General features: G+C 43.5%; 1 protein-coding gene across 1 annotated transcript in view; it reads right to left on the bottom strand.

Moving 5' to 3' along the window:
* Positions 1-14,114, bottom strand: part of CUL4A (cullin 4A) — a 49,631-nt gene that overhangs the window by 29,610 nt on the left and 5,907 nt on the right. Inside the window, exons 2-9 of the mRNA XM_069970798.1 lie at positions 13,320-13,535; positions 11,045-11,160; positions 9,184-9,287; positions 7,409-7,478; positions 5,258-5,331; positions 4,108-4,270; positions 1,831-1,920; positions 1,146-1,228 (exon numbers count right to left, since the gene is read on the bottom strand). Of these exons, the coding sequence (XP_069826899.1) occupies positions 1,146-1,228; positions 1,831-1,920; positions 4,108-4,270; positions 5,258-5,331; positions 7,409-7,478; positions 9,184-9,287; positions 11,045-11,160; positions 13,320-13,449 (830 nt within the window). The 5' untranslated portion in view covers positions 13,450-13,535. The remainder of the gene's footprint in view (positions 1-1,145; positions 1,229-1,830; positions 1,921-4,107; positions 4,271-5,257; positions 5,332-7,408; positions 7,479-9,183; positions 9,288-11,044; positions 11,161-13,319; positions 13,536-14,114) is intronic.

Below are 14,114 nucleotides of genomic sequence, written 5' to 3'. Positions count from 1 at the left end.
GGTGAGCGATCTCTGACAGGGACACAGGGAGGGGGGCCGGCGGGGATCAGCAGCCGATAAACATTACTTCCCCACCGATGCCGTCCCTGGGGGGAAGGGATGCGGCGGGCAGCCGGGTGTCTGGTAGCTATGAATGAAGTAATGCCGCCCGCTGCATCCCCTCCCGGGACTCGGTCGGCATCGCTGACAAGGTGGGGGGGGGGGGGGGGGGTGTTCTGCGGAGTGATGATTGACGCCAAACCCCGCATTCACCTGCTGTAGTGCAGTGCCGGCCCATGTAACTGGTGACCGGCACGGAGCCTGACGACCCCCCTGATAATTTACTGCAGCCTCAGGGGACCCCAACTCTGAAGCGTGGTGGGGATGCAGAGCACTGAACCCTGATTGGCTACACGCTACCAAGCCAGTCAGGGTTCAGTGCTCTGCTGCTAATGAGACGGAGAGCGGACGCCGGCCGGGTGACGTCACCGAACCGGAAGGAGAAGAGGATCCGAGCCACAAGCTGGAAGATCACGTGACCGGAACGGAGATCTCCTTGGGGGGGCATTAAAGGACAGGTAAGTATATTAGGAAAGGGTTAACCTTGGTTAACCCTTTCCTTTGCTAAATTATTGATTTTCCCTGGAATACCCCTTTAACTACTACAAGCTTAACTGTATTAGTTGAGTTGGAAATACCACTTTAACACAAAACACTGGTTTAAATTAAACTACCCAAGAGGAGACATAAGTAAGAAAAAGTTTCTAACATCTACCAAGATGGGCCATGTCACAAAGCTTGAGCCCATAGTAATACGTTTGACTCTTCTGCACGCCCCCTCTAAAGGCTTTAAAAGGTTTGTTTAGATAATCTATATACTGAATTGTGGCCTAAAGATACACTAGTAATGGGAACAGGACATGGGAGAAGTAGGGTTAACCAGTGAGTCATAAGTGGAAGTGGTACAAGCAGCATTATATGGTGACTATGGTCATCAATGGACTATCCATATACTACACAGCAGAGGAAAGACTTCCAGATGGAAAACTCTGGGCTTTGGCTGATAAAAAATCCCTCCTATAGATTGTCCTAACAAGACATATGAACAGGAGTTGTCTGTAGTAGGAAATAATTAATAGTAGTAGTAATAATTATAAATGACTTACTATGTCCCATGGTCTAAATATGTAATAACTCTGTCAGCTTCTTCTTCTAGTCGCCTATTTACATGGTGTAAATATTCAGGAATCTAGAAATAAAAAATGTGACATGTAAATAAATCAGAGGACAGAATATGTATCATAATGTGGCCATTAAAACCTCTCCTGCTCTCCAGACTGGAAAGAATACACCACTTCCTGCAGGACATACAGCAGCTGATAAGTACTAGAAGACCTGAGATTTTTAATAGAAGTAAATGACAATCGCTTGCACTTTCTGGCACCAGTTGATCTGAAAGAAAAAACATTTTGCTAAACTACCCCTTTAATTTTTTTCTAGGATGTGACCAAAAATCAGCAACGTTTTTGATTTACTTGTATATTTGATTGCAGACGTTTTTGCATTTACGCTGTTGACCATTTAAGACCAGGAATGCGACAATTTAAAAGTTCGGGTAATTCCATGCGGCAATAGCAAATATGTAAAAAATATTTGGTTCACATTTTATTTTGAAAATTTTTATTTTTTTCCCCCAAAAAACGTGACAAGCCCAACTCTAACTCTCTACTCTGCCTACACCATTGTAGTCTAGTATGGTGGAACTCATGTGTATTAACTGAGAATCCTCTAATAAACTTGAATATAAACCATACAACCCCTTTAAGATCATTATCCATAACACATACTCACCTCTCTCTCCTGCATTAACCTCTGCCCTTCAGTTGCATACAAACAATTTGTTTCCTCTAAAAACCTTTCTTCAAAAGACTCTTTATACACCTATACAGATCAAATAAGATAGTCAGAGGTAAAGAAACAATAACAGCTATTTTACCAATAAAGCTGTCCACATTTCATTTGCGATTTCCATTTAAACAAGAAACCATGGCACAAATGTCAAAGGCCTATCACAATGGAGAACTGGGAAGCTACTAGTGTATATAAAGATACTGTATGGTGTGTTATTGTACAAATGCAACTCTCCTACCCAACAGCTGTGGGTGACTGCTGTAGTCACTGGTTGGCAATCCATCATCTGGGTCGGGTACTTTCTGAAGACATCGGAACTCAGGGGAAAAGGCCCCCCCCCCTCCGCCAACAAATTTTTATATTTAACAGACTTGTCCTTTAAAAGGCATTGTCCGGCTAAACCACATTCTAATATGTGTTTAATATTACAAAGCAGACATTTTCTAATAATCTCTCAGTTTTTCTTTTTCTTCCTGTCTGGCATAGTACAGCTGATCATGTGACCTCCTGCCCTGTGGTTTTGCTGTTTCTTTTGATGTGCTGTGTGAGCTATCAAACTTCCGTCCAAACGCTACAGCATCACTCCCAGCAATCTATCTGGAAGAACTAGGCATTCTCAATTACTATACACATGGATTCTCATCTCTGATAAACAGGGCAGATCTTTGCCCCAGCCTGAAGATTACAACAACCAAGCACCAGTTCTTCTCAGAGTGCAAAGCAGATATCTGCCATCAGTTGGAGATAAGTTGTACCAATCTGAATTCAGTCATCAATGAAATTATATGAAAGTTATGATAGGTTATCCTGTCATATGCTAATATTACATCCACTCTATAACATATATCCTACAAAAATAAAGGTATTTGAAACACCATGTGCGCTCCTATATTTATTATGGGTTTTCTACGGTTTGTGTGGCACTTTTTTCCCCAGGTTTGATTCACTACTAATCGCTCTCATTCATTGATTACAGGTGTGTAGGCTTTATTACATGTATAGTCTTATGCTACGTTTACACGGAATAATAATTCGCCCAATTGTACAATTAACGATGTCGGAGTAACTGGGTTTTTTTTCATAGCGATCAGCATTTAGACGGTACGATATATTGCACGGAAATTCGTTTTGCGATCGCTTAAAGCCTATCTCACACATTGGTTAAATCGGCGAACGACTGTTCATACGGAACGATCTGCGAATTTTTTGCGAACGATCAACGATGATTTGAGAACTTGTTGAAAGATCAAAATGAACGATTTCTCGCTCGTCGTTTGATAGTTTGCTGCGTTTATACGTACGATTATCGTTCGAATTTGCACGATAATCGTTCCGTGTAAACGCAGCATTATGTGAGTGCATTTGCACACATTGCTCCAAGCAGCAATTCAATAGCTGGTGCCCTACACCAGCTGAAGATCGCAGGCTGTATATAATACTGCAGGGTTTCCCCACCAAGATCAGAATCTTTCTGCTCGTTAGGGAAAAACTTTAGCATTACCCACATACAGCCTTTGATCTGCAGAACAGTTCTAAACTTGAAAACACAATGGGAAATGCTGCTACTACAGAAAAGCGCCATGTAAACAAAGGCATGCACTTAGAAATGGGATCAGACGCTGCCGATGGGGTCCTCTGGAACCTCTGGAAACAGACGGATGGCACAACTGGGAGTGCATGGAAGGGCTAATAGCAGATTAAAAATGCATATTGCTGGCTAGGACTGGACAATCCCTTTAAGGAGAACTGAACAGCATTGAAAACCATGATTACAGCTTAGCATTTACCAAGCTGCAATCCCATAGATTCCAATGTGGTTTTGGTTCAGCTATAAACCACACCAAAATGCAAAGTCTGTTTTAACATAAAGTTTTGAAACTCTTTCACCCCAATCAGTGCCATTATATTGCACCCCAAACCATACATGAACCCATGTCATGCTTGAAAATGGGTTTATGGTAGTAAACATAGTAGGCTTCTTACAGTAATCTCCAGACAAACACATGACAAGAAGTGGTGGAAAACTGTGAAACTGAAATCATCAGTCAATATCACATGTTCCTGTAAATCCAGTTTCTGTTTTGCAGTGTCTGCACTACTTTATATGCTGTTTGATGCTTCTTGGTGTCGACAACGGTTTAGCTATTGTACTTTTTCCATGACACACTTATCAACTACCCCCACAGATACATTAATTACACTGTTTAAGACACTTACTTGTAAATCAGAAAGCATGCCAAGTAAACTTCTCAACAGGCTTCGGTCCACAGCCTCCCCAGAGCGCTCTTTCTCAATTAGAAGGAGGATGCCATCTATTGTTTTTGTCTGAACCAACTTATCACTTATAACATGACAGCGGAATAACTCCAAGCCCATATCCCTAAATACAAATAAGGAACAAAAGCAGATGACTGTATCACATATGTCTGTGTTACTACTGTAATGCAAACCTGAAATACATAAAAGTGTAACCAGAAAATGTAAAGTGTTTCTTTATGCTCCTATAACAATGTCACTGTACTAAAGGACCTCACATAGGGTTATCCCAACAAATAATTCTTATCCCAATACGCTTGTCTAATTGTGAGGGTGTGACCAAGGAGACTCCTATGATCTTGAGAATGGGCACCTGAATCCCACCTTGGGATGGAGCGGCAAGTTAAACATGTGCAATGCTGCAGAATATAAACAATCACAGTGCTTAGCTATCTTAAAGGGGATGGCTACTTTATAGTAAAATAGTTCAATGTACAGTATAAGTAACTGTACTCAGTGTATATACTGACAGCAGCATAGAGCTAAACTTAGGCTCCCCTCCTCCAGGCTGTGCTACTCTGTGGTTAATCTGTCCATAACTTGGCCAAAATGGAGGAGCATGTGACCATGCCCCGCCCCACAGTGACTACTACTGAGCCTGTATGTGTCTATAGGGAGCACATGGGGCGAGGCACGATCACATGCTCCTCTATGTCGGCCATCTTATGGACAGAATCACCACAGAGCAGGACAGCACAGCCTGGAGGAGGGGAGCCTGATTTTAGCTCTATGAGTTACACAGGAGCTGCTGTCAGTATATACAGTGAGTACACTTAATACTGTACACTGAACAATTTAACTATACAGTGACCTACCCCTTTAAGCAGCACCACAGACAATAAATGCAGCAGCATTGCACATACACAACTTGCAACTCACAGCACTTGCAATCAGACACTTATCCTCTATAAAGTTGGAATACCCCTTTCAAGTTTGTCACTGTGGTATATTTTCTGTCATATTACTGTATTAGTCACTTTGTGCTGTAGTCCTGTGTACAGTGTGATAACAGGAAATGATGCTGAAGAGCAAGTCTTGCTAGGTCACTTACCATATAGAAGGAAGCATAGAGTTTTGCAAGACGTAAGTTCGGTCCAAAAATAAGAAAATGCTTCGTATCATTATCTAAAGAATTGAAGATACATCTTGTCAGCTCTTTTAAATCACAGAATCCCTTTACAAGCAATGGACTTCATGAGAAACAAAGCCACTTGTCAATAGTTGTTTTTAAAGTTGATCTGTTAGGTCTCCTATGCTACCTAATCTGAGACACACATCTGAGCTTGGAAATTCACTTCCCTGTAATTGTACAGCAATACCACATATAAACTGAGGACAGGTGTGTCGCCGATCTCGCAAGAAAGCAGTCATAATTTTCTGGGCATCCTTTATAAACAAGTTATTAAGGATCAAAAAAAGAATAGCTACTTTTCTGCAAAAACAGCACCATTCCTATCCTTGGTATGGTATTAAAATTTAGCGTTATTAAATGGGTTGTCCAGGCTTAGGAAAACATGACTTCTTCCAGAAACAGCAGGACTAGTGTCTCCAAGTTTGGGTGTGGGTTTGCAACTCAGTTCCATTGAAGTGAATGAAGCTTAAAGGAGAAGTCCGGCCAAATATATGTTATTACTTATGGAAAGTTATACAATTTTCTAATGTACAGTAATTATGGGAAATGCTCATATACTGCTATTTCCCTTAATTTAGTGTATCAGGAAGTGTTAGAATTCTCTCAGAACCAGTGACGTCACAACGAAGGGTGTAATTCCTATGGAGTGTCCAGCAGGGGGCGCTTTCTATATAGAAGTCAATGAGTACCATTGACTTCTATATATAGTGGACCCCTGCTGGACACTCCATAGGAATTACAGTGTATGTAATGTAATGTTATGCACTGTACTTTTGGGGACTTCATGAATACATTTATGGAATACTTTGGGGAGCAAGTGTCCTTGGAACGGGGCGTGCGAGCGGGAGTGCGGGAGTCAGCGGCCGGCCGGGTAGTGAGGAGCGGCGCGGGCGGCGGGGAGTCAGCGGCGCGATAGTAAGTATGAAGCGGCGGGGGGCATGAAAAGCAGCCCATGTGTGAGCGGCGGCGGAGCGGGCGGTGATAGGGATAGCACAGGTACTACTCCCCCATTATCTGCAGATAATGGGGGAGTAGTACTTTGTATATGTTCCCAGCACCGAGCAGGGAGGGGGGAGGTAGATGGCACCTCTCTCCCTCCCTGCTCGGTGCCCAGCAAATGTATTCATTGAATACATTTATGGAATACTTTGGGGAGCAAGGACACTTGCTCCCCAAAGTATTCCATAAATGTATTCATGAAGTCCCCAAAAGTACATGAAGTCCCCAAAAGTACAGTGCATAACATTACATTCACATACACTGTAATTCCTATGGAGTGTCCAGCAGGGGTGCACTTTATATAGAAGTCAATGGTACTCATTGACTTCTATATAGAGAGCGCCCCCTGCTGGACACTCCATAGGAATTACACCCTTCGTCGTGACGTCACTGGTTCTGAGAGAATTCTAACACTTCCTGATACACTAAATTAAGGGAAATAGCCCTATATGAGCATTTCCCATAATTAATGTACATTAGAAAATTGTATAACTTTCCATAAGTAATAACATATAAAAAAATAATTTTGGCCGGACTTCTCCTTTAACTGCAAACTACAACTGAACTGGAGACAAGAATGGTGCTGTCTCTGGAAGAAAGCAGCCATGTTTTTCTAATCCCAGGTTAACCCTTTCAACTTCAATGGAGCTGCAAATACATACTTAAACTGAGGACAGGAGAGGTGCTGTTTCTGGGGGAAAGCAGCCATGTTTTTCTAAGCCTACATAACCTCTCTAAGCCCACACAGTGCTGATAGAAAACTTGGTTACTCATGGGACAGGAGAAGCAAGACCCACACAGCTTTATACACAAAAATAAGGAAAAGAATCATAGAAAACTATATCTCCCTGAGCTCAGCGACTCTTCTGCTATTCTATGCTGCCCTCGGGGGGGGGGGGGGGGTTATCATAGAACACATGACAAATTATGAACTTTCTTATGTTCTATACTCAATGTAAATTTCCATTCACCTGGTCCGCTCCCATGTTTTTGCTGTAGAGAAAACATTAAAGTGCACGGGAAGGTCGGGAGAGATAGCAGTTGGTTGAGCGAACAGTTTGGTAAACTTACCATTTGTCTGCAGTGATCTTTCCAGCACAAGTTCACCTTCTTTAAAAATAGAAAGCTGTCAAGAGATTCTGTATACAAGCACATGTTAAGGAAATGCAACAAAAAGATCTGGTAATATAAAGACTAAACAATAGAACAGAAGCCACAATTGGTTAAAGGGTTTATCAGGCTTAAAACATGTCTGATTTCTTCCAGAAACAGAACCTCTCCTGTCCTCAGTTTGGGCGTGGGTTTTGCAGCTCATTTCCACCAAAGTGAATGGAGCTGAATTGTAATATGACACACAGGTGTGGTGTTGTTTATGCAAGAAAGTAGCTTTAGGGTGCCTTCACACCTACCGGATCCGTAGCGGATCTCACTTCTGCGAGATCAGCTGTGGATCCAGTACCATTGATGCCTATGTTAGCACATACTTGCAGCGGGATTGACATCCCGCTGTGACTATGTGCTTTAACCCCCTCGCGCCCACAGCCCCGCCCCGGCATCCTCTATCCCCGCCTCCATCATCACCGCCGCCAGCATCTTTTATCCTGGCCCCCCATCAGCCCGGCCGCCGGCATCCTCCATCCTGGCCCCCCGTTAGCACCGCCACCCGCATCCTCCATCACGGCCCCTCATCATCCCCGCCGCCCGCATCCTCCATCACGACCCGCCATCATCCCCGCCGCCTGCATCCTCCATCACGACCCGCCATCATCCCCGCCGCCCGCATTCTCCATCACGGCCCCCTATCATCCCCGCCAATCGCATCCTCCATCCCGGCCCCCTATCAGCACCGCTGCCTGCATCCTGCAGCCCGTCACTGAGAGCATACATTACCTGCTCCTCGGCGCGGCTGCAGTGAGGCTCCCGGTCCCGCTCAGTGTTGCCGTGCGCTGATCGGGACCGGAGCCGGGTGCCTCACTGAAGCCGCGCCGCCGAGCAGGTAATGTATATGCTCTCGGCGGCGAGCTGCAGGATGTGGGCGGTAGGGATGGAGGATGCGGGGATGATGGAGGATGCCGGCGGTGGAGAGGATGGAGGATGCGGGTGGCGGGGAGGATGGGGGGCCGGGATGGAGGATGCGGGCGGCGGGGATGATGGGGGCGGGGATAGAGGATGCAGGCGGCGGGGCTAATGCGAGCGGCGGGGCTGAGGGCTCCAGGGGGTTAAAGCACATAGTCACAGCGGGATGTCAATCCTGCTGCGGGTATGTGCTAACATAGGCATCAATGGTACTGGATCCGCAGCTGATCTCGCTGCGAATCTGCACAAGTGAGATCCGCTACGGATCCGGTAGGTGTGAAGGCACCCTTAAACACTGAAATACAACAGTCACCTTCATATTGCGGATGAAAAGCTACAATCTGTTGATTGCAAACCTTTAAAACATTCAATGCAATATATAAAGTACAGTCCTAGAGAAAGAGGAGTGGCTGCACCTCACACCCATGGTTAAAACTAATGCTTCTCGGCTATATTTAAAAACCAACACCAGAATGTTGGTATATAATTTGATCAAACCATATTGCCTCATGTACCGCGTGCAGGTTTTCTGGCACACATGAGTCCCTACACTAAAAACAACACTGTACTGGCCAACTCCGCCAAGCAAGTGCCAAACCCCACACTCCGCAGGTTTGATCGAATTATATACCAACATTCTGGCGTTGGCAGAGAGGTACTAATGCAAGCCATGGGTGTGAGGTGCAGCCACTCCTCTTTCTCTAAGTATGTATGCACTGTATAAAGAATTGTACATATTTATACATATGTAATAAAGAGGAAAAGGATATTCTCGGAACTGGTGTATCTGAGACTTCATATGTTCCTCACATACTTGGCGGAGTTGTTTATACAGAGTATGTGAAACTTTATAAGAGCATAGGTTTTCCACAGCCTAGGAAAGTGAACAGATATTTTATGTTGCTCAAAAAGAATGACCACCCATTCATACACAAAGACTATGCTAAACAAAGAAATAGCCAACCTTAGGTGTTATTACCAGACTAATGCAGCAGGGGAAGACAAAGCCGGCCTTCATTTAACCTCTAGATGCCTCTTTTAAAAAAAAAAAAATTATTTCTGAAGCTACATTGAAATGTAACTCTTCCGTCAGAAGTTAGCGTTTCCAGACATCAATTCTAATGTCTGGAAACATTAGTGTTTCCAGACATCAATTCTAACCCCACACAATGCGTGAGAGCTGTTGTTTGTATGTATGTATGTGTAAATTACTTTTACCAAAAATGACTACTTACTCCTGTAAAAACAACCTTAAAATCTTGTCCACTAGGATTCTCCCTTCCCTGCAATCCACAGTCGACTGATAGTTGTTAGGGGAAATCTGTCTCTAGTAATAGCTAGATCAGGACAGAATACAGGAAGTGAGCAGAGACTAGCTACAGCTATGAGTGTACACCATTCCCCAGACCACTATGGCTTGTTCAGTGTATTGTCATGGTATAAAAGTAAGATTTATGTGCTCGGATTGTCCAGAAAAGTTAAAGGAAAGAAAACAAAGTCTTCTGAATGATCTACTGTAAAGAGTCCAGCTTTGGTCTCCCCTGGCAAATTGAATTTGAAATAGCTGTACAGCACTGAGGTAACTTTTAATAACAGCAGCACTAAATCAACTTGGCTTCACTCTGAATAAAGTAAAAAAAAAAAAAAAAACATGCAGGGTTTTTAAAGTCTTTTGCAATGCAAGGTACACCTCAAACTCTGGAATATGTATTGGGAGGTGAGCCATTGTATGTTGCACTAAAATGTGTTTTTTTCTGTGAAAGAAATCTCCCGTGTAAGATTCTTCAGTTAGCAAGTCATACATTGTTTTATGACAGTGGCACATAAAACATTCATACATAGACAGAGTAAGGCTATGTTCACACAACATAAGTTCCGTGGAAATCACGGCCGTTGTTTCAACGGCAATGATTTCCAGGGAACTTACACAGTGCTGCAGGCTGAGGTGATCCCGGCCGGAGTGTATACACATAATATACACTCTGGCCGGGATCCCTAGCGGTGCTGTTGAAAACTGACATGTCAGTTTTCTGCATCCGCTATTCAGTGAATAGCGGCCGCAGAAAACCCTGTTAGTGCACACTATGAAGCGTGTGGCTCCAGCCGCTCCCTCTATAGCGAGCAGTGGGGAGTTCTGATGCGGGCGCGCACAGATGCGCCCGCATCAGAACTCTGCGGCTGCAAAGATCATCCGGCCGATTCTGCAGTACCGGACGGGATGATCTTTTCTGAGACGGCGGGTCTCATACGCAGTCTGAACATAGCCTAAGACTGTAAGGCATCAAAGTCGCACTGTTTCTTATACAATATCGAGTGGGGAAGACACTCCAAGAGGGATAAAGCCAGAGTTGCACTTGTCTTAATTCTACTGCTCCCTTGCTTGCCAACCACAGAAAAGAAATGTCTGGGAAAAGAAGTCAAACAAGCAAGAGGAGCACTGACCGTAATATTTTCAGAGTGCAATACTCTAATTGATTCACATCTGCCAACTATCATAACCATCAATAATTCAAACAGTAGCCACATGAAAAGCCTGTTAATATGCATATAAAACAAGTATTAAAGAATAGGAGGTAACTCAGTGGCTGTAAAAGGCTGAAAAGAGGTTTCTGGAACAATAAAATATCATACCTGATAAAGTTCCTCCAAGTTGTACTTTATAGAAGTGCTGCTTTCAATGGCATTTACTGCTTCCTGAAGCTTCTGCCATGTGTCCTGAGTATAGTTGTCAGGCAGCTTTGGTTTGTCTGTAAAATCAAAGATTGTAGTTAGGGTAGCTTCACACACACTGTATCGCAGTGGATTTTCTGCTGCGGATCCTGTACCTGTGAAAGAACCCCAAGTGTACATAACAGCCAGGTTCAGCAGGCAATGCTGGTACCCAGGAATAGTTACTTGTTGTAGCATGCAGTCCTAATATTGCATTGCCTAAAAGATGCACTGCAGTAGTAATGCCGCCTTGTGTGACCTCAGTGTTTAGACATATTTGTGGGTTGTACTTTATGTGTCTTTGAGAAAGGTTTACTGGTCTTTTTCTACTCCAGTCTTTAGAAAGAACACTAGGATAGAGCATAGACTGAATATAAGGCAGTACAAATATTTTTCCCTTATGTGTCAGAATAAATGGTTATAATAATGTATAGGTCAAGAATGGACGAAGTAAGAAAAAAATGAAGATGGATATATATCATACACAAAAACGTGGTTGACCAAGTTTTTGTGCACGTTAAAGGTAACCATTTAAAAAAGGATACATTAAACAGACTGCAAAAATGCAGTGTAAACCCTAAACTCCCAGAACCAGTCAGATATCAGTCCCTAAAGTTATTAACCTGTGACCATGTTTCAGAAGCAATAGAACACAGGCTCCTGGGACTTCAATGTCCCTGGTAAACAGAAGTACTTAATTCCACTTTTGTGATGATCTGTGTATTTCCCATGATTTTCTTTGATACAGTAGAATAAAACCGATCTATTCAGAAAGTCTTCGGACCCTTTCACTTTTGTCACATTTTGTTGTGTTTTCCCCTAGAAAAATAAAAGTATTCAGACCCTTTACATAGTACTTATTTGAAGCACCTTTGGCAGTGATGGCAGCATCCAGGCTTCTTGGCTATGATGTTTTCACACCTGGATCTAGGGATTTTCTGCCATTTTCTGCAGATCCCCTCAAGCATTGTCAGGTTGGATGGGGTCCATCAATGACCAATTTTCAGTTCTCCAGAGGTGTTCGAATGGGTTCAGGTCAGAGCTCTAGCTGGGCCACATTTGTGTGTTGCTGGCTTACGCCGCAGAAAAGGCACAGGCAGAGGTGTGACATCCTCCTGCGCCTAATTTATCATAGATTTCTGCAAGGTTTATCATTTATAAACCATGCAGACATTTACACCTGCAAACCAATGTAATGTAAACAGTGCCACCAGTCAGCACACAGTCTAGTGTAAACGGTGCCGCCAGTCAGCCCACAGTCTAGTGTACATGGTGCCGCCAGTCAGCCCACAGTCTAGTGTAAACGGTGCCGCCAGTCAGCCCACAGTCTAGGGTAAACAGTGCCGCCAGTCAGCCCACAGTCTAGTGTAAACGGGGCTGCCAGCCAGCCCACAGTCTAGTGTAAATGGTGCTGCCAGTCAGCCCACAGTCTAGTGTAAATGGTGCTGCCAGTCAGCCCACAGTCTAGTGTAAATGGTGCTGCCAGTCAGCCCACAGTCTAGTGTAAATGGTGCTGCCAGTCAGCCCACAGTCTAGTGTAAACGGTGCCGCCAGTCAGCCCACAGTCTAGTGTAAATGGTGCTGCCAGTCAGCCCACAGTCTAGTGTAAATGGTGCTGCCAGTCAGCCCACAGTCTAGTGTAAATGGTGCTGCCAGTCAGCCCACAGTCTAGTGAAAAAGGTGCTGCCAGTCAGCCCACAGTCTAGTGTAAACAGTGCTGCCAGTCAGCCCACAGTCTAGTGAAAAAGGTGCTGCCAGTCAGCCCACAGTCTAGTGTAAACAGTGCTGCCAGTCAGCCCACAGTCTAGTGTAAACAGTGCTGCCAGTCAGCCCACAGTCTAGAGTAAACAGAGCCGCTAGTAAGTCCACAGTTAAGTGTAAACAGTTCCTTAAGTCAATCCACAGTATGGGGTAATCGGTCCACAGTCTTGTGTAAATAGTGTTGCCAGTCGGTCCACAGTGTAGTGAAATACAATTCAGTCCCGAATTAGCATAAATAGTGCTGTAAGTCAGTTTAGAGTCTAATCTGAATGCTGCCTCCAGTCTGTCAACAGTCTAGACTTGAAAATAATGCAGTTGGTAACCAAGTGATTTCTATAAGTTTTTAACTCTGTATCTTATATAAAAAGAAGACACTTACCAAGTAATTCTTAGATTGGCTACATAAACTATAATTTATGAAAATTCTAAATTTTACCTTTAAAATTTTTAATTATCAATTTTTTTGAAGCTGAGGGTTTGGCGGCTAGTGCAGAACTTTTAGTTAGTCCATTGGTGTGGTTAACCAGTGTTGAAAAGTTTGCTTTTCTCTGGGCTTCTTGATCCATGGCAGCCCAGTTCGGCACACTACAAAGTAGAAGATTCAAGTAGGTGTCCTCAAATGAGTGATTATCATTAACCACTTATGCAGAGTCTAGGGGGCACAGAAAAGAAAAGGAAAGTGAACATGAGACAGCATGTTATAATACATTATATACACATTAAATGCATTCTTGATTTGTGGATGCTTGGTAATAGTTCCAAAATGACCCCTATTTATTGTGTCCGTCAGGGTTGTACTTGGTAATAGTTCCAAAATGACCCCTATTTATTGTATCTGTCAGGGTTGTGGAGTCGGAAAAAAATGTACAGACTCCGGCTTTAAAAAAATTGAATTTTCGTATGAATTTTATAAATGTACTTCAATCATATATTTCATGTTGTATCAATCTAAGGACTTTATTTATAAAAGCCAGAAAAACTCTTCCTCACATACATTTAGTTTACTCCATATATCAGTAATAAAGCACTGGCCCTATTAGATGAGGGTGACCGGGGAGATGTCGGTCACTGTTTGGCAGTTTGTTTCTGAGCTGGAAGAGTCCATTGTGGGGGGGGGGGGGGGGGGGGGGAGAGAGAGATCTGTGCTGGTCTCTTCCTGGATGCTGGATGACTGTATATGAGCAACAGTGTAATATGGAGATGGAGATATTCTGTGTAATATAGAGAAGGA

This window comes from Dendropsophus ebraccatus, chromosome 5 (genome assembly GCF_027789765.1).
Source record: "Dendropsophus ebraccatus isolate aDenEbr1 chromosome 5, aDenEbr1.pat, whole genome shotgun sequence".
NCBI lineage: Eukaryota > Metazoa > Chordata > Amphibia > Anura > Hylidae > Dendropsophus > Dendropsophus ebraccatus.
Note: the sequence above shows the minus strand (reverse complement) of the source record. Positions and strands in the feature narration are given on the sequence as shown.